General features: G+C 37.9%; 1 protein-coding gene across 1 annotated transcript in view; it reads left to right on the top strand.

Moving 5' to 3' along the window:
• The window catches only part of LOC140230985 (casein kinase I-like), a 91,199-nt gene that overhangs the window by 44,363 nt on the left and 24,837 nt on the right, over window positions 1-21,999 (top strand). The window contains exon 4 of the mRNA XM_072311131.1: window positions 11,351-11,420. Coding sequence (XP_072167232.1) covers window positions 11,351-11,420 — 70 coding nt within the window. The remainder of the gene's footprint in view (window positions 1-11,350; window positions 11,421-21,999) is intronic.

The raw sequence follows: 21,999 nt of genomic DNA, 5'->3' as shown, positions 1-21,999 counted from the left end.
TTCACAAACAACGAAAATCGAAATTTCAATCGCGATCCAAATTTCGATTTTTTTTTTTTCGACCGTTCATACACAGGGAAAAATCGCACTTCGCAGCAAGGAAAGAACGATCAGTGGCCAAACTGCGCATGCGCGAAACGTGCATGACCGAAGACTGACCCCGCAGTCCCAATAGAGTTTCGCACGCGCTACGAACGATGGGATTAAAAATACCGATTTCCGAATCTCGATCGCGCTCACACACACGACGCTTGGCAAAATAATCTCGATTATTCTGAAAAAATCGCACTAATAGTGCGAGTTGGATCGCGATAAGGATCGCGGTAATTAGTGTGATTTTTCTGTCCACACTGGAAAAAATTTCGAAATTTTGATCGCGATAAGAAAATCGATTTTTAAATCGCACTTTTTCCCTTGTGTGTGAACGGGCCTAATGATAATACTTTACCAAGTCACTTCCTTCACTGATTTTTTTTTTCTATTTCATATACAACTTTACTGCAAGTGAAGGATTTTGGTACAGTCACTCTTTTTGCATCATGCCAATTTCATTTAACTGCACTTAACTTTTCCTTTTTCTTTTCAGAAGAGAGCTATTTCTGTAAATATGATATCTGCCAAAATACATTGTATGTTTATGTGGGGTTTTTGTTGTTATTGAGGCATCAAAGCAGAAATTTTATTGAAATTTCCACACCACAAAATATCCTGAGCATACAGTATTTGTTAGAATAACAATATTCAACTTAGACTATTGATATCTGTTTTAGATTTCATGGATACCTGCAAACTGGCAGATACATTTAAACGTACCCACTGTTTATGTGTCAAATGTGTAGGTTGTGAATGGAACTAAGCTTGGCATTTCTTTTGGATTTCCAATGAACAATGTGCCTTACTACATGTATTTGGATCCTTTCAGTCCTTATGAGATGAAACCTTGTAGTCTAGACCCCTTTTATATACATTCATACCCTATCATTTTCCCCTTTATGACATTACGACCAAAAAAAAAAAAAAACACAAACAAAAATGTATTGTTATAGAACTTCTCTCGGGCACTGAACCTTATGAACTTTTGTTGCAGGTATTAAAATCTTCATGTACATTGTATGTGCAAAAAAAAAAAAAAGAACAAAAATATACACAAATGAAGATAGAAACAATATATTGTTTTGAATCACTGTATGGTTGGTACATTGCGATGCTGTATTATATAAATCCCATGGTGAGAAGGTTGGATGATTGCCTATCAATTTATAAAACTGCCCACACTTTCTGAAAACAATGTACTCTGTGATCTGACATTATATAGATTGCTAAGAGCAGAGTTACTGCAGTATGCTTGTTTCATTATTCTTGTGAGAGCAAATGTTTTGAATTTGGTGATGGTTATGTAAACATCGTCTTTGTGGACTGATCATTTACTGATCATCCGAGCCATACATAATGTACAACAGGATTTTCACCATCACATGGAATTGATATAGAAATTGAAACTTGGAAGTATGTGGTGGGATGGCTTTCCATTAATGCACTGGCTTTGCCCAGCAGCCATACTCACAATGATACTTGTTTGCATTTTCAATGTATGTTTTCTCTCTTTTGTGCTACCTACAATTCATCATCTTGATCGAGCACACCCTATTTATTTTCCTGTACCTGTTTGCAACAAGTAGTATGTGACAACAGGAGCGGCACTAAATCATGTGCATGCAAGAATATTTGCTGGAGGAAGGTGCGCCATGCAAATCATGTGATATATTTGGTATCCTGGGGTACCAACTAAAAATCAGCCATTTTGTTGATTTTGTCTCCTCAGTTCTGTATCATGGGTTTAAAAAAAAAATGGTAGAAGCAATTACAAGTGCTTTATGCAAGATGATTGTTGTGTTAGTGATCTTGACACAACAGTGTATGAATGCTTATACGTGTACATCAAATCCCATAAAATCTTATAATTTCATATTCTTTTTCTCTCTCAGAATGATGCCAAACAGTATTTAACGCTAAATGCCTTACCGCTATAGTGGCGGCATAGGCAGTGCATGTTTAGTAAGTGCAGCTCATCAGCAGTGCTCAGTAGCATCAGTGGCACCAGTACCACTGCACTCTGCACTATCGGTCTGCAGAGGGGCTGAGTTTGTGGATTAAAATTATCTCTGTCTGAATAATTGTCTGAAGTGATAATAACAGTTCTTGAAAGCATGATGAAAACATTTATTGTTATAATTGTTTTAATTACTATAAACACATTATAACAGCAATGAATTGGCATTGGGCTCACCATCGGTGATCGCTTGAATTTGGCCACCATGATAGCAGTGTGCAACTCTTGTGAACATGAGATGCCGCTACACAACCATCATAACCTGTGATATGATGGTACATCACTTATGACATGTCTAATCAAATACAAAAATATGTGTGACTTTGATATCAATTTAATTTGAGATACGTGATCACAGGTCTGTATGTGAACAGCTTTTGCGTACAGCCTGTAGTTGTGCTTTAAAAAATAAAGCTGTCTTGTTTATTATTGCCTTTTTCAGTGTATTTGTAGTGAGGATCAAGCTTTGATCTAAGGCACACAATCAAATATCATTCAGGTGCTTAACTTCTTTCTTCAATTAAAAAAAAAAAAAAAAAAAAAAAAAAAAAAAAAAAACTCATGATTTGATTTTGCTCATGAGGATATATCATTTACACATAGACTGATTGAATATGACCTTTTCTTTTTGTATGGGATATGAAATGAAAACTATTTTAGATGCTTAATCCTGCCTACAGATAGTAAATGTTTCTTACTGTACTGATCAACAAGATTCTATATATTGCTATGTTGCTTCAACAACGACTGGTAAACATGGGTAACCTCTCACTGCTTTGTTGCAATATACGTCTCTTACACACGCACACAATCTCAGTATTTCAAATAAGGTTAGCTAGGTAATTGCTTGTATTCGTAAGTTGCGACTGCAAGGCCATAAATGATTCCAGCATGGCAGCTGTATTGTGAGAGACAGGCGCAAGCTTCCTAGCTTCTGAACCTCTCTTCACACAGCTAAAAATAGAGTGCCTTTTTTTTATAAAGTATTAGTGTTTATAACATCAGCCTTTCTTCTGACATGAAGCCAATGTCAGTCACCCCTTAGCAACACCACACGAAGCATTGAACCCCACTGTGGTAGCCCAGTCTCAAGCTAATTTGCATCAGGTGTGAGCTCAGGCACCGAGGGGTCAGTAAAGCAAGCCACAGTCAGACAGTGAACTGCGGGTGTGTATCAGTGCTTTGCCTGCCTATTAACTAGCAGCCAAGAGACGGATCATACCACTGGGTAGCATGCCAGTTTGCTAGCTAGTTTATAAGATGAAAGTAAAGTTTGTTCCTAGCTTCTCATGCGCTGTAATTAGACCCTTATAAACTTTTAGTGATTGAACTTCATTCGATTGGAAATTGCCAAATGTTCATTTTATGCCTGGTTCAGAGAGCGAAAGTCCCTGTAAAATACTAATGGGTATTAAAAGATCTATTGTGTATGAACAAACCTAAGCTTTTCCATAGCTCTAAAATTCTACGAGTGTAAACATATCCACACGAGGCCCATAATCTTCTTGAAGATTTTATAGTGCATTATTAAAACATCATAACTAAGATATGAACTTGTAATTGCGATCACACATACTAGGAAGCTAATCACATAATTGACTGAAGAATTGTGAGGAAATGTATCCATCAAAAAGCAAGCTGGAACTGAAAGAATACTGGAGAGTTACGCAGGTATTGCCCTCCAAGCATGAATTTAGTTGTTTCGAAATCTGTTTCCCTACCGAAAGGTCTCCTTACCTTTGAATTTGTGGATAACCCATTCCCTCCCCCCCCCCCCCCCCTCAATAATCACCCAGAGTGGAATCATCTAGTTAAATGTTAAAACAGAGATCAAGTCAAATCATGGAGAAGGGGTGGGACTTTCCCTTCCATATCAGGGAACTGGCATGAACAGAATCCATCCAGGCTCATTCTCTGAAGAAAACAGCTTGACAAAGTTTTGTCGTCACATTGCAGCATGTGCTGCACTTCACATCAAGTATTTGTGGTTGTAGTTTAACCCAGTTGTGCCTTTTATTCTTTCCTCTCTCTCTCTCATTTTTTTTTTTTTTTTTTTTTTTGGGGGGGGGGAGTACCGTTTTGAGTTAGGCTTCACGAATGTCACCAGATAGCACTATTGAACTCTGGATGACATGCTCACAAGTTAATGCATGCTTTCGCAATAATTTATCACTGATTACGTGCAGGCTTTGTAGTGGGTATTTGTGTTGATCAGTCAATCAATATTTTAATTACAGGGATGAAGAGACCATGTGTTGAACAATTTAAGTACATTGTGTGTTATTCATTGACAGAACACTTTGCTGCACATTCCTTGCATCGCTAATAAGTCTAGAGTTGGTAATGAGAGGAAAAAGAAGAGGGGAAAAAATCCTTCAATAAGTGTTGGGTTAGGCAAAGAAAAACTTGAACTGTACATAGTTACTTAGATATGTGGAAGCTACATAAAATGTAAACACCTCCTCTCAGATGCACTGTTATGAAATCTTATCTTTAAAAAAAAAAAGTTATTAGAAATGCACAAATTATATAAAAATGTATATGTGTCAGTGCAAAGAGCAAATTAAATCCTTGTAGATTTTTTGTGCCTTGCTGTTTTAATACAAAGATGAAGATCCTCAAAGCCACTTTCTTGAGAGTATATTATTCCATTTTTGTGTTAGCTCTGTTTTGAGTTTATGAATTTTATCAGTAATATTGCAGTTGGCAGTCCTCATAACTGAGAGTGCATTGAAATTGGCTTAGTTTTTTTTTTTTTAATCGATGAATAGGTTTTTGTCACAAGAAAAATAATGAGAACCTTTAGTTGTGAGGCTTTCTTCACCAATGAAATGCTAGATACCACTTATTTCATGTGTCTGGTGTGGTATCTTTTTCCTATAAATCTTTATATTCATAGTCGGTGATTCTCAAGGTTAATTCAAAAAGAACACTACCAAATAAAGTGTCTTCTAATAGAATGCGGTGAGAATTATGGAAAACTGCCAAAGAACACATTTACTTTGACAGTTAAGATAAACAAACAGATTATTATAAAATGAAAAACAAAACTTGGTGGCATCGACAAGAACCAAAATGACGTATAACATTTCAGAGAATAGAAAAAAGTGAATACAAGGAAACAGATGGGATTGACTAAAACCACTTTGTCACGCATCATGGGAAGTAGTTGTCAGGTTATTCATTGTAGGAAGCAATTAAATGCAGCTAACTGCAGAGGTACATCATTGCATGTCATATGTATGGCTTGTTTGCAGTCAGCACTTGCACAGACGTGAGAGAAACAAGAGACAAAATGCTGCTCAGCATTGTCAGCTGCCTATGGCCAATGATGCTTTAAAACAAGGAATATCCACGTGCATTTTAATTTAGTGAATTTCGGGAGAGCCAAGATTCACGAAAGTAAAGTGCAAGTGAAAGTGTTTGTCTGTCTGCACTATATGCATTGAATGCCAGTGACACTTAGTGAAAATTTTATGCTGCAAAAAAAGGCCATGGGCTCCAATTTGTGAAAATCTAATGACGCATATATACTGTATAAGCTGTTATTTTCGCGAGGGTTTAATTTTCGCGAATTTCACGAATTGCAGTTGGATCGCGAATTTAACAACACGCGAAATTGTCTCCATGCGCTTTGTTAATAGAGCATTAACGTAAGCATCGGCGTCGATTCGCGAAAACAACATCTCGCGAAAATGTCTATGACCTCGTCATTCGCGAGAATATCTGTACGCGAAAATAACAGCGTATACAGTATATCACGTTTTACGGTAGTCATCATTATGGTTTACCTTGATTTGGACCATTTTGAAAAATGCACTCATTTCATATCTCTTTCCTCTGCTCTGGTGTCACAGAGGAAAGTTTAAGCTGAAAATTAAAAAAAAAAAAAAGGATTAAGCTGAAAATTATGAACAAATACAGTCTGAAATGGAAATGTAACCCTTGTGTGTCTGTCAATGCCCAATACTACAAGGTTAATGAAACTACTTTTCTACCTTGAATGTTTGACCAAAACAAACAACTACTATTTTGTGGTAGAAAAATTACATTAAAGGATTTTATTCTAGCAATTGCCGAGAATGCTAAGAAGCTTTGATATGCCACCTGTGGATAAATTCCCCCATACATTGAGGGAAAAGAGAATGATGATATCTGGAAGCATGAGTGTGTATGTGTTTGTGTACACTTTTTGTGTGAATGATACATTGTACAGTTGAACCTCTATTGTCCGGCCTCCCTTTATCCGGATCTCTCTATTATCCGGATGCAATCTCGCCGTGATTTTGCCCAACTCCTTGAGAACTCATACACAAACACACATGAATTACATATTACTTCCAACATGATTAACATACATTACATCAAATTTCCTTCCAAATTGCTTACCCTCAGACATTTTAACATCCCCAAACATCCCCAAATGTAACAATGAAAAGGTTGCAATATACACATTACTACATGTGGTACTACAATGGGCTACATCAGTACATGTGTATGTATGTACATGTATAAAGCATTGAGTCTCCCGTATCCGGCCAAATCCCTTATCCGGATGAGCCCCGGTCCCGACTTGTCCGGATACGAGAGGTTCAACTGTATGTATGTACACACGTACCGGAAGAGCAGAAATTCATGTGACATAAAACTAGCACAAAAATGAAAGCATTAATGAATATTTTTGCTTCTCATTTATGTGTATTATATGTAATTGTTCATCTCTTTGATTCCACTGAACTTGAAATTGCTGATCTCCAAAAAAATATATATATATATTCTCACAAAACTGTCCACTTGTACAGTATTGTAGAAGTGTTATGTGCTTGTGTTTGTGTAGTGTGTGTATGTGTTTGTGTAATGTGTGTATGTAATACTATTAGTGTTATGTGTGTGTGCATTATCCACTTGTGGTATTTGTGTGTGTGAGAGCATCATGTTTATTTTTTATTTTTTTGTTGTTTAGTACTGTAATATGTCCATGAGTATTTTGTATGTGTATATAGTTTATTTGTCAGTATTATGCATGTATGTACAATGTATGTGTTATTATGTTTCTGTATGTGTGTTATGTATGTGCATGTGTGAGTGTTACATAACTCTGTGAGCAGGGAGGTGTGAGTAAAGAGTAAGTGTGTATAATGAGTATTGTGTGTGTCTATGTGTGAGTATTTCTCTGTGTGTATATTTACAATATATGAATGTACATGTAAAGGGTTATCCCAAGGATAATTAGGTGATTACCTCCCCAACTACTGTGTATCTACCTCCCCAGCTACTGTGTATCTACCAGGGCTACAAAGTATTGTGTGCTTGCTGGGCAATTTGACCTATATGTGGTCTTCGTGCATCACCTATGATGCGTTACCACCACTGATGGATTTTCCTCTGCCAAGGGGATGGATTTGGGCCTCCAAGGATACTTTCTCTGCACTGATGATGCATAGCTGAAACTCATGCAAGCTGTCAGTGTTTTGAACACATTGTTCACAGCAGACTGTATTTTGTGTTTTTTGTTTGGGGGGGGGGGGGTATTTGAGTGCTGAACAGGCTCATCCAGTTACACTGTTCTTCAGCTCTTTGTTTCATTTTTTTGTTTGTTTGGTTTTTTTTTTTGTTTTTTTTTTACAGTAAACTATTTCCTTATGTTAAAACAAAACAAATATGATGCTATCCAGTATTTAAGGAAAATAAATACAGTTCATTGGGTTGTGTGTGTGGTATGGCATTGATTTCCATGCAGGACCTACACATATTGTGCAAGGGAAATACGAGTGACTACTTACTGCTGAATATTTCAATTGGACTTCATACTAATGCACATGTCAAAAAAGCTGAACAAAGCTGGTATTTAGTTCTCTGCACTACACTGTCGAATTTACAACATTCTTGTAATTTTCTTCCATTGGAACATAACAATTTAACTTGTTTTTAAAGATTACAGTATAGTTGGGGTTTTTTTTTTCCAAAATAATTTCCACAGTTGTGGAAATGTCATATTGTACACTATATTTCAAAAAAAAAAAAATCAATCAAGAAATCAATTCACAATAAATCCAAGAGTGGTATTAATGTTCAAGGTAAATTGCTGATAGTGTCACCACCAAATATTTACAAATGTCAGGAAAAGTAATTCTGCTTGATTCACCATTTCACCTCCAGCATTTATATGGCACAATGGAATCAGAAACTAATCTTTCTAATTGGTAAAAACTCATCAAATCTATCCTTCCAGTATTTCATCTCTCCGTTGTATGCTAAACAATATCTCAGCATCAAGGGATGGTCTTGTGTCGTCTCACAGAAAACTCATTTGGCTTCATGTTGAGGATGGAATACTATTCTTTGCATGCGCGTCTTTAATGAGTTTCTCTCTGGGCAAATGTCATCATAATGTAGCAGTCACTAGAGGACATTATTACAAGACATTCATGGCTGCAATACACAAAAATGAACAGAATGACTCTGCTGAGCCATGTGAGACGGGGGGGGGGGGGAGGTGTTGACATATTTTGTTTGTATGTGAAGTGTCATAAACACTTAAAAGGATCGTATAGTTTTGGTTGAGACCTAATTTCAGGTTTCTAACTTTTTTTGGTCAGATAATGAGAAATCTCTTATGAAATATGAAAGAGCAAGTAATTCCATGAGGAATTCAACATTTGTTTGATGAAAATTGGTTTTGAAATGGCTGAGATATCAAAAAATAGAGCGATTCTAATAAGTGTGGGACCCAAGCTGTATTACGATCGCTTTGTTTTACTTTGTTTTTGGATGTTTCAGTCATTCCAAACCCGATTTTCATCAAATAAACTTTCAATTCCTCATAAAATGGTATGCTCTGTACTATTTCATAAGTGTTTTCTTGGTGTCTCGCAAAAAGTTAAAAGCCCAATTCTCATCTCCACCAATATTATACCATCCCTTTAACATAGGTGTCATTCAGTTCTTTTGTTGAAATACCAAGTATACTCAGTAAATGTTTCATTTAAGATTCATCTTCCGCACTGATTACCCTGTAAAATGGGCTACATGAATACTGTAGTCATACAGAGATGTGATCTCAGCAATGCTTTTCATATAATCATATGACCTCCTCCAAATGCATGGTTACAATACCATTATCTATTTGCATTATTTAGCATATGTGTGTATTCACACACCCGGGTAGATCAATCTATCCACACATAGTAATGTTCTGTAGACATGACATGGTATTTCAACAAAACTTTGGAATTCAACAAAATAACTGAATGAAACCGACATCATATCATTGTATGCCAGTCAGGAGTGCTGGTTTGTCCACAGTACCTTTGCTATCCTTTGAAAAACAATAATGTTATGTCCAGGGGACTTGTTTCAAAAATTGGGAGAGTCAAGCAGCCATGAATAATGCACAGCTTACTCACCTAATGAATTCACATTGCCATCTCAGCCTCATGAATTAATCATGAGCAGTCAAATGGCCTCATACTCAAATAACTGTCCAGGTTTGTGCTACCTACTGATAGAACATCTCTCTTTATGCACGTGTAATGAGGGCATGTCAGACTATGTAAACGATGACTGTCATTAATTTCACACAAATTTTTACATAGCAGTCTTTCAGAATGAAATCTTTACTTCTCTCCCTCTCTTCCTACATTTGAAATCTGGGATATATGTGTACAGTAGTGTTTAATGAGGTAAACACACTTGATTGTTTAGTCCTAGGGTCAAAGGTTGTAATATTCAAGGTTATGTTAGAATTTTGACATGCGACATGGTGCACGGAAGAATTTAGATAAAACTGGTACTAAAACAAACTTTCACAGAGAACTTAACTGATGGTTCAGCGGAATTTGTTGAAGGCACATCTTAACATCAGCATCTAAAGATGTACGACTTCAGTTTAGTAGATAAAATGAAGTAAAAAATCAGTGAGAAAGATGAACATTGGTGTGTGACTGAATATGACAATACTTCAGGGACCAACAGTAGTCTTAAACGTCTCCAGGTCAAATGTTATGAGTCAGATTCTAATACCATATCCCTTGTGAAATTATTCAAAAAATGAGTCAAGATATCAAGTGCCAGGATCAGTGATACCATCCCTCCCAACAAAATCAAGAGAGTTAAGGCTGGCTATCCCCCCCACCCCCAGGTCAGAGATCAAAGGTCAAAGCGAAGCACATGCCTGGAAGTCACTTGTTAAATGAATGAAGTATAGCACAGACTGAAACAATGCACCAAATTAAAAAGAAAGGAAATGACAATAAGCAGGAAGATGCATATCTGCTAATTATATGTTGAATTTGCCAGATTTTGTGTTGGAATATGGAAAAGGATACCCCTGTGACTGCTGTCATTTTTGTATAGATATCTGTAAGGTCTGACAGTGAGTTCAGTGTACTAATTGGGAATGTTGTCAAGGAAGAAAAATGTATCATTTCATAATGCAAGTACTTGAAATTTTCAGTGCTTTCCAGCTTGGTGCACTGGAGGCATCCTTTTTGTTTTCATCACAAGTGGTGCTGTGACCACCCAGTAATGAGACTTATGAGATAATGGATGTCGCTGATTTGGTCATTGAGTTGAAACCACCTTATGCATCATTATGACATGTACCTGGGAGAATAACATTGTCTGTCCGTGCGTGGGGGAACCTAGAAGCCATACGTCCAGTGTGATTTGAGCTTCAGTCTTCCGTCTGTTTCTTCTGCCACTGTCTGGCACGGCAACCGTGGCTGCCGCAGCTGATTAATTCAGTCTGCTGCATAACATCAATCAAAGATGTTCAAGGAGTTCACTGGTCCTTGGCATTTTCAGGATACGACACATATGACACTACCCTAGGGGACAGGCGCCATATACCTATCTCAGAATATTTCAGCATTACGTAATTAGAACAATTATATGCATTCAGTACAAAGAAAAAAATGTAAAGCATACCAGACAATACCTTCAAAAGAATCAAACCTTCCTGTCTGTAAGATGATTGTTATAAATCATAATCTTGTGCTACATGTTTTTCCCCCCTAGTATGAGTGCATTTCCCCCGTGAGAGAGCAATTTTATACTTTTCACCAGTCTTCTGCAGCATGGTATTATTTTCTTTTCCTTTGAGTTTCTGATGGAGGCCTTCTTCTCGTTCCCTGGTCAAAAGAGTTACATAAGGTTGTACAATTGTGTAAAGTTGTATCACAGCTGAAGAAGTGCTTTATTATCTTTTCCTCTTTTGTTTTCTTTTCATCATTTGCACAGGAACCAATGAGGTCCAGGGCACCACAGCTCCATCTTGAGTACAGGTTTTACAAGATGCTGGGTCAAGCAGGTAAGGACCATTGCCCAATTTTTTTTTTCTCTGTCTCACCATATTTTTTTTCTTCTGTAGCTGGTAAGCAAGAAGCATCCTTGAAAAGATATCGTTAAAGGTACATGGACCTGGGATTCAAGAACGAACTGAGATTGACATTATTTTGATTATTTTCGATATAGAGTTGAATTGCATTTATTGGGATGTTTGAAACATGACAGATACTTAAAGGACAAGTCCACCTTCTTATACATGTGGATTGGGTGAATGCAGCAATATTAGTAGAACACATCAGTGAAAGTTTGGGGAAAATCAGACCATCCGTTCAAAAGTTATGAAATTTCAAAATATCTGCACAGTCACTGCTGGATGAGAAGACTACTAGAGTGTATGATGTCAGATGCGTACAAGATGTTATAAGGAAAATATAAAGAGAATTGCACAAAATTTTGCTTTTTGAAAAAAAGTGCACATTTCCTCGACTCGTCACTGACGTATGTTAAGGGTAGTATTATTCCCCTTGCCCTCTGAAAAAGGGAAGTCACGTGTTCTTTTATTATGCGAGAAAAGTGAAAATATCTTGAATTTTCCTTATACTTTCTTTATATAGTTGTACACATGTGACATCACAAGCTGTAGTAGTCTTCTCATCCAGCAGTGACTAAGCAGAAATTTCAAAAATTCATAACTTTTAAATGGGTTGTCCAATTTTCCTCAAACCCTTGCTGATGTGTTCTATTAATATTGCTGCATTCACTCAATCCACATGTCTATGAAGGTGAACTTGTCCTTGAAGAATGGGTCCATTCAACAGCGCCCTCTCTAATCCCTGGTCCACGTTTCTTTAAACTTATGGGCTCGGCCATGTAGCATAACTTGTCAAACTTTGACATCAGCATTCAGTAATCCATCTACTAAATTTGACGTAAAGTTAGTTGTAGAGTTAGCAAGCCCTCTCAGATTTAGCAATGTGCCTTGGGGTGTGTTAATGCTCAATTTGCGAAGGCAGAATGAGCGTTTTGAAACGCTGATTTAAAACGCTGAATCAAAACGCAGTTCACGGGAGCACTGTTTATGCTCACTTTCTTCGAGTCTTGGAAAGAGCGTTTGCGATTGTTTCGCTGACCTCAGCAGAGGCAGGTCAAATTGGGGGGCGTGCTGCGATTGGTGGCCTGGCGTGGGAGAGCAGCTGGGAAAGACATGCATATGCACAGTACATGGGAAAACTGCACAGGCAAGGGTAGCTGGCTGGCCGGGCGCGCGCTTTTTCATGTGAACCGGAAAGGCGTTTAGATGACGTCACTCTAAACGCGTTTAGAAACGCTGTTGCATTTATGCTTCCCCGTCAAACGTGATTAGTCAGAAACGCCGATCGTAAACGCACCTTTTTGTGCGTTTTGGATCGGCGTTTTGAATCAGCGTTTCTATCGAAGTGAGCATGAACGCAACAGCGTTTTGCACTAATCACGTTTCAAAACGCTGATTCTGGCCCGAAAAGGGGAAGCATAAACACGGCCTCAGTCCGACAGGAAGGCCATGGCGACTCAATACGGATTAGGGGGATTAGGTAATCTCTGTTCATTAACAAGTGGTTTCCAGACCATTTGTACCAGTTGGCAAATGAAGTACAGTCAGGGTTAATGACCAATTGTTTACACATTGCTATTTCCTAGTCCGTGGGCCATTTATCATAATGGCTTTTGCAGCAGTTGTAACTAACGGCTACAGTTACTGCAGCCATGTGACAAACCTATCAGATGTGTGGTGTGGGTTATTTTGCCATTGCCATAGTAACTTCAGCTTTTTAACTGATAGGATACAGTGCAAGAATTGCACACTTTGCATCTCTTTGTAAAACAATACACTAGATTCAGGTAGGTACATTGTATTGTCATTGGGGTCCTAAAAGTAATGAGCATTATAGAGTGTGCAAATTAACTGTGAACATGAGAACTCCAAAAGCAAGTGATAACTTGCCTATTTTCTATGGCAATTAGAGCATATTTATGACTCTGTGAGAAGGAAGGTGAATGGCGCCATAGACCTGGTTTCTGTTTTTGTTGGCACTGTTATTATTTTGTCTTATATTGCATCATCATGTTTTGATTTTGGAGGCCGTAAAGCTTGTGGCCCAGTCCAAATTGAATTGCAGATTTGTGTGTGTGTGTGTGTGTGTGGTGTGTGTTTGTGTATTTGATAAATAAAGAGATAGATCAAGAAAGATGAAGATGCCAGGAGTTAATGTCTGTTTTTCCTGTGATTATGAGGAGGAACTTGCCCGTTGAATGAATCGATGGTTCTTCCAGCCAGAGATCATGCACACGTAGGGAGGAAGACCTCACCCAGCCTGCCTGAGTTTGCATTTTCCTCTTCTGGCTACCAGCTGCACTTGAATTTTTTTAAAGTGCAACTGCACACTACTGTAAAACATGATATTTTTTGCGGCATGAAATTTTCAGGAATGGGAGCCGATGGCCTTATTTATAGCATGAAATATTCACTAGTAGCCTCTTAACATTCAATGCATACAGTGTAGACAAGATCTTGAGCGTGCATTTGAATTTTGCGGAACTCGGCTCTCGCGAAATTCGCAAAATTAAAATGCACGCGAAGATTCCTCATTTTACAGTATGTTCAAGCTGACTTTGATGTATGGAATACAATCAGACCAACAGAATTGTGGTTTGTGAGTTTCACCAAAATTAGACGTAAAGACCCAAATTCATGAAAGTGGTTTGAATTTAAAACATGGTTTATGCAAATATCTCTTGCATAAGTACGATTGACAGATTGCATGCCAACAGACATCCAGTAACAAATACACATTGGTATGCACGCATGTCAAAGGTAATTTCATGCTTATTTTAGACCATGGTCTAATATTTATACCATGATCTAAGATTAAACCACCTTTGTAAATTAGGGCCAAAGTGGTGAAGTGGTGGTCATGGAATTCCCATTTCTCATGTGTTTTTACAAAACAGTTATAGTAGCAGAAAAGAATATTCCACATGCATCAGAATACATGTCATCTCAGAATGTATAGGCATCTATAAGAATCTGTTAAAGGAGAGTGATACTCAAATATATATGTGGATTGAGTGAATTCAGAAGTATTAGTAGAATACATCAGTAAAGTTTGAGGAAACAGAACAATATGCTCAAAAGTGATGTTTGTTTGTTTGTTTGTTTTTGTTTTTTTTCAGTTTTGTTACCACAGTTGCTGATAAAGAAGAAAATGGCAATTTATGATGTCACAGTTGGACAACTGTATGAATGAGATATAAAGAGAAATCAACCTATTTTCTTTTTTCTTTTAGCATAATGAAAAGGCACTTGGCTTACCTCTTTTAGAAGGCAGGGGGAATTGTATTACCCCAAACATTTGCAATTGACAAGTGGAAGGAATGTGTACTTTTCATTTTTTGGGTCATTTGCCTCTGATGAAAATTCTGGTGGGATCAAAAGCGCAGGCCCCTTTTGACTCCATTTCATTTTTATTTATTTTTTTTTTTGGTGAAAATTTATGGGATTCTCTTTATATTGTCAAACTGTAACATTACAATTTGCTGCACATTTTCTTCTTACCCAGTTTCTGTGGTATCGAAAACTTCAAAAATTCCCAACTTTTGAACAGATTGTCCAAAAAAAACAAACAAACAAACAAATCAAAATATTCTGATTTCAAAAAGGGAGTTCCCCAACAAAACAAGAAAATATTATTTAAATATAAAAGCTCAGTTTTTCAAGATTAGGCAAAGTGTTGGGTGACAGTACTTCCTTTGAGGAAATGAGCTGAACTCTGTTCTGAACTGATGATGGTATTTCAGGATTGTTTGAATCAGATATTTTGAAACAAAAATCTGCAGATTTTGTTTACCAAGAAGGGCCAAAAGAGACATAGATGCAATGTATCTTTGGGATTTGCAGGATTTTAGTATTCAATAATGAAAGTATTCCGATTGCTGAAACTTTGGTCTTTATGTAATTTTCCTGTCCTTCCTTTTCTTGTCTGTACATGAATTTTCTTTACGGGTGGGGTCTGTTATTTTTTTTTTTTCTTTGGGGTTGTTTTTCAACAGTTAGTTGATAACCTTTTTTTATTCCAATAGCATGTCAGAGTCATGCTTCTGTTGGAGAACAGGACCCCATGAATCATCAGTTTTTGAGGTGTACTCAAGTAAACTACATTTTCACAGAATATTAATCCATCTAATGTACTATCCCCTCATGTCCACGTAATATTCATGTCTATGTAATCTACACAGCTCTTTTGTTATAAGGAGATTGTATGCAGCAATTGTTTGGTGCATATTGCTGTCAGTACATTCCCAAACGTGAAGTGTTTTCAATACTATAAGTGGTATGGTAATGTCCTCCAGACATTTTCACTGGAATAATTCACTGTTGTACAATAATACTTGGGCAACATGGTCAACAAGCCATGCATAATATCAGTGGTGGTGGTTGGGGGGGGGGGGGTGCGAGGCCAGTCCCACCAATAGTACTTTGTGTTGGTAATACTTCAGAGCATCATTGAGCATTGCTACAAGGTTGTCATTTCAGACAAAAGCTGGGAAGGGAGTAGTCCCATGGATTCAAAGGGTGTGAGGCTGTCCCGTGATTACTCTGAAGTTGAGCATGATGCACATGAATGATTGCTGTGTGTGGAACACATAGAACCTACAGAATACACTCTTCATCAGATTAAGTGTCTGGACATGATCATCATAGATCGTTGCTATGCAACCTGATGAGTATCTTTAGATATTTACAGTCACTTCCTCGACATGTAGACTTGCACAAAGGAAACTGAAAAGCTATGGTGGGATAGTGGGGAGGGTGTTATTAGCTAAGGTTATAACAATATTTGTTTTTTTTAACAAAGAGAATTGTTCTGACTGGATGCTTATGCTATTCCCATTACTCTTTGTCATTGCTGATTTGCAAAATTTAACCAAATTCTTGGAAACTTGCCACAGACCGTGTACATAACAACAAAGAGTATAGACCGTTTGCCTGCCACATAATCATTTTCTGATATTCTAACCGGTAGACACCCAGTAGTTTTGTTGTCTCAATATGTACGTCGTATGATTTTGATGCCTCTTCTGAAATATTCTCAGTTGCTGTGCCAGATAGGTGCTACACAATAACCACAGATATGTTTTTTGGTGATTTGAATATGTGCATGATATATGTGAAATTATTGACTGCTTCTGTGTATGAAGATATGAAAAGAGCTTGTCTTAAAAAATACTTGGACTCTTTGTAAAAATGAATAAATGAATAAATGAAATTTAAAAAAATAATATAATTTCTTTTGTTGGAAAGAGAGTAAAATGTTCAGACATTTCCTGCACTATGAGTGATAAGTATCAATTGATGTGTAACGAGGACGGCAACTATATGAATTTCCCTACATTTTCTTTAAACATACGGGGGTTTCCCAATTGACTTTCAAATGAAAAAATAATGCCAAATTGTTTAGTGTTTGTTCAGTGTTGTCATACTTTCACAACAAAAGTTATCACTCATGCTACTGTCAATGTACTATTTCTGTTTGAGACTCTCCACTGGCTAACCAAACATAGATTTTCAAAGTGTTCCTTCTGATGATATTCTTAATGATCTCCATCCTTTTTTTTTTTTTATTAGTGAGAATCAAAAGTACTTTGTCATTCATACTTTGTCATTCACTTTCTTTATGAGAGTATTGCATGGATTTTTGAAGTGTTCCTTCTTATGATATTCTCTATGATTCCAGCTTTTTTTGTATTATTATTCGTGAGAAACAAAATTTGGCAGTCACTTTGAATACCTAGAGATTTTACCAACCATCTTGTGATAATGGAGTAAAAAATGTAATGTTAGATGTTGCAGCAAGAATAGTAACTAATATTTCTTTTTACACATTACTATTTATTCTACAGTGAACCACTGTCTTTTGAGTTGACAATCCCCCCCCCCCAAAAAAAAAAAAGTAAAAAAAGCATTAGCAATACCTCAACTGCATTGAGAAATAAACTCTAGTCTGAAACTCGGTTCATATACATCTGGGTTGCTAGGCTTTTGTGCAGCATGAATACTTAGAGCACCCCCAGTGTGGTGTGTGGCAGGTGCTGGATGGCGGCCTGGAAGGAGCTCTTGTTTTGGGTGGCGGATCGTGGCGCGCGTCTTCGCAGTCAGAATTATGCATCTTCACCTGAGGATACGCATATTGTTAATCATACCATTAATTCCCACGATGCGCTCCCTGGCAACAAGGCTTTGCCTCCAGCGATTGGGATCGATGTGCATTTCCTCAACTCTTCCTCACATATCTTTAGTGGTAATGATTTCTTCCAGAACAGGGTTGAGGGAGAGAAGAAGGGGAAAAAAATAATGATGATCATGTAGTGTCTTGTCCTGGTGTTTGCTATTGTCACAGTACACCCCAACATATTTCATGTCGTACACATACAGTGTGTGTATGTAGTTTGTACAATACAATGAAGCTCTATGCAGCTTATTTTAAGTCGGCGCATTCACGGGTAGTAATGTGACAGCAATGGTGTGGGATTGCCAAAAGAGCTGATGAGGTCATGACGAAACAGACAGCATTGGAGGGGTAATTTTGAGAAGTGAGGGGTTTCGTAGGGGAAATCGGAGCAGGGTATTGTCATTGGGTTTTCTCCTCATGAATTATCGGCATTATTGTTGAAGTAATCATGATGGTCTGCATTATGTGTGAGATGCCTTTGTGAGCGAGACAAATGAATATCGTGGGGAAAAACGAGCAGGACTCACTCCTTTGACTACTTTAGATGTATGGCTCTTGACAGGTGATTGGTTTATTTATTGTCATTGTTGTCATTATTATCATTATCATTGTCAACCTCTTCACCATCATCATTGTCATCATCATCTTCAGTATTAGGGTGATATCATGTTCAGGCTAGAAGTGGTTTTACGTAAATGTCTTATAAAACCTGATCCATATTCAGGATTAAGTGTTTCTTCACCAGTTTGTGTATCTGGCTCACATTTCCAGTCATACTGATAGTCATTTACAATCAAGAAATCTGAAATGTTAAAGATATTGTTTACCATTGGGAGCAGTGATTTAAAAAAAAAAAAAAAAAAAAATGCTCGAGTTATCACGCTTGATGCATATGTGTAGGTCAGTTGTACCACACAACATCCAACTATATGAAAACTTTGCAATAAAGCCTGAAATATAGTGAGATAGTGTTTTTCTCAATAAACCATAACTGTAGTCGGTTTCTTCTAGAAGCAGTTTTATTATAACTATTGTTCACATTTTGTATTTACTGAACAAAGATCACACTGATTAAAAATTCTATATTGGTTGTTTCTATCCTTAACTCACATTTTAGAAGTATTTTGAAGCACTAGAGCTGGGTTTTTGTTTCATCTGCAAATGGTAAATAATGTCTTTAATAATAATGAACATGTTTACGTGTATCAATCTGATAAGACATTTACGCTTTCTTTGACGGCATGCTATAAAGTCATCAGTGTCATGCCGCCATTTGATAAAAGCTTGAGTGTAATGTTACTATTATTCTCTCATCCAGTCAAGCTGTTTGTGGATTGTGATGCATTTGACCAAGATGAAAACACGGAACGGCAATGTTTAAATTGCTTATGGTAATAGGTGCAACAGTTGCATTCTTGAGTAGGTGAGGAAATGACAAGTGTCTGTAAATCATGTTGCATTATTCATTGACCCCGTTTTCCTCTCTTGTTTTCTTTGCCTTAGCAGTTTAAAAAAAAAAAGAGAGGAAAAAAAAACTCTGAAATAGCATCAGCTTGGAACAACCGATGATTGCTAATTTTAAATTCAACTAGGGCAGGAAGTATTTATTTGGTGCTAAAGTACCCCCTGTATACCTCTGTCCTCATTGGTTTTATATTATCACAGAAGGATAGCAAAGGAGGGAAAAACGGAGACAAATTAGAGGCAAATTAGCAGCAGGTACAAGGGCACCTGCTTTTCCTTTCTTTATTTTTCTCTTTCTCTGTCATATGTGCTATGTGCAAAGTCAAGACTTTTTTTTATAAAAGTAAGAAACCATTTCCTGTGTGTGTGTGTGTGTGTGTGTGTGTGTATTACGGGAGAGATGCCAAGTTGATGTCTGCAGTATTAACTGACTCTATTGCCGATCGGCCATCATTAGACAGAAACCTGTCATGGAAACGAGGTGGTAAAAGAATCGAAAGAGAAAGAGAAGAGACTGCATATCTTTCTGTGTTGTTATCATATGCTGTAATCATCTTCACGTATTTTTTTTTTGGTTTTTTGTTTTGTTTTTTGTAATAATGTTGTAGAATCCTGTCTTCTCCCACCACAATCAGAATTTTTGGCTTGGTGTGCTATCTTGAAAATGTGTGCATTGTGACTGTGAAAATCGTGTTAGGGAATTGTCACGTGAAGCATGATGCTATGCGTTTATTCCTTCATAAACTCGACGTACTGAATTTAAAGAGGACAGTCCCCCTGTCGAGGAGTTGATTCATGAAATGTCCATTTGTATGCTTCACGGCACAAGCGGGTGAGCGGTAATTGATTTTGTGATCAAGAATCGCAACATAAAATCCTCGGCTGCTTACAGTTCTTTACTCGCGCAGCATTGCACCGATGGAACGTCTACATGATTTGTCTCACTTGATAGAGGAGAAATCTATTCCAGCTGGCGGCACTTTGTGTATGTTCGTATTACGCGAGTGATTCTTCTGCAAAGTTTTTTGGTCCTCATAACGGAGCGCCAGTTAACCGTGACTATGGTTGACTTGAATGGTGCTTTCCTCCTCCCGTTGTGGAGCTACCACAAAGTGCATCAGCCAGTGCGCTTCTGTGTTTGAGTTATTGATCTCCAGAGTGCAATGATTGCACGAGACTGGTTTTCGTCTCCTTCCTCCCTCCCCCTGACGACCGAGCAGAGGGCTTGGGTCGCTCGTTATGCGGTGCGATACATTCATGTGCTCTGTCACATTCATGCGGAATGGAACTATCTATCTTTCTTGGGGTCTTTGGTTTTTTTTTTCCTCAGGCTTGCGCAGAATGAGTCATATGATGTAAGCATCGGTTGAAGAAGGCCCCAAACACATATATTTGTCTTGCTCAAGTAAAATGTCCCCCACCCTCCCATTCCATTTCTAGTTTGCAGATTGTATTGACTTCTCTCATTCGTAGAGACTGGCTTGGAATTTCCATTGGCTAGCTGCTTTTAACAGTGAAATCTCATCGAATCAGTATCACATGTTAACTCTCATGATGTGAGAAGTTGAGTATGTGTATCTGTACGAGGGGGAAATCCCATGGGGTCTGCAGTTGTCCTTTTTGTGTGTGTGTGCTGCTTTTGCCTGAGCACTGTCACTTTGACATTTTAGTCAGAAATGTATGTAGACTATGTACCGTGGATGAAATTAACCATGTGTTGACTAAATATTGTCTAACCATGTGTTGACTAAATATTATCGAACCATGTGATGTGTATGTGATGGGAGGGGGGAGTTACTTGCTCTGGACAGTTGCACAAACTGTTTTTCTTTAGAGAGGGGGGGGGGGATGGTCATGAGTGTCCTCATTCTGCAAGTCTCATTGTGTTTGACCACGGACAATCAGTGTTTGTCAGCCGGCCCATCACCTCATTCGTGCAGTGAGTCATCACAGTTGGGCTATTGCGGAGTTCATCGGGGCCTGGTGTGCGTATGAAGTCTGTCTCCAAGACCATATGCGCTGTACTTTGAGGGCTGTTTGAGGAGACAGAAAAGATCTCACTATTATCCCATGGAGGATGAGCTGATTTTCCTATAACACACATTTTCCATAGACACTTGCCTAAGTATACTCGGGACTAGTCTTCAGTGGGTCAAATACCCCATTTAGAGTTCTCCTGCCTAGGAGGACCTCAGGAGGACACCCAGATAACATGCCAGATGAAAACAAGCATTTTTAAAAAATACTAACTCAACTGGGGTGAGGGAGACACACGTTAAAGAGTCCCCAAGTTATCTTGCGCGACGTTGGCATACGTTTCTGTGGAAACCAGCGGGCGGGCGTTTCTCCCTGAGAGAGGTGGCAGTTTCTCACGCGCACATACATTTATGTGCACTCTGACATAAACAGCGCGGTTCACCAGAAGAGTGTGCAGTGTTCACCCCAAGACCATTTAAAGTCTCCTCATCTAGCGCAAGTCTTCATAACTCGTGGAGGTTGTGCTAGACTCGAGCTAGGCTATTTAGCACAATCTTTACCCCAAAGTCACCCCAGACGCTTAGACCGTAATAGAATCCCCATCGTCTGGGGTGAACGCAGAACGTCTCTCAGAGGTTGTGCCGTGTTTTGGGGGACTCATATACAGGTATAATATACTGCCTGATGTGTTTTACATCATAGTATTAATCTCAAACATACTTTGCCATCACAGACAGTATAATATTGTTCTTTCTTTGCACCCTTCTTTCATTTTTTTTCTGCGTTTGGTATCTTTTTCGTTCAGGTTATGTATTTTTTAAATACTAACAATAATTTTCTTAGCTCCTTCATCAAATTGCCCATTGCTTTATCCCTTGAATACATTTTCCATCA

Source organism: Diadema setosum, chromosome 7 (genome assembly GCF_964275005.1).
Source record: "Diadema setosum chromosome 7, eeDiaSeto1, whole genome shotgun sequence".
Taxonomy (NCBI): Eukaryota; Metazoa; Echinodermata; class Echinoidea; order Diadematoida; family Diadematidae; genus Diadema; species Diadema setosum.
The sequence above is the reverse complement of the archived record's forward strand: the minus strand, read 5'-3'. Positions and strand labels throughout refer to the sequence as shown.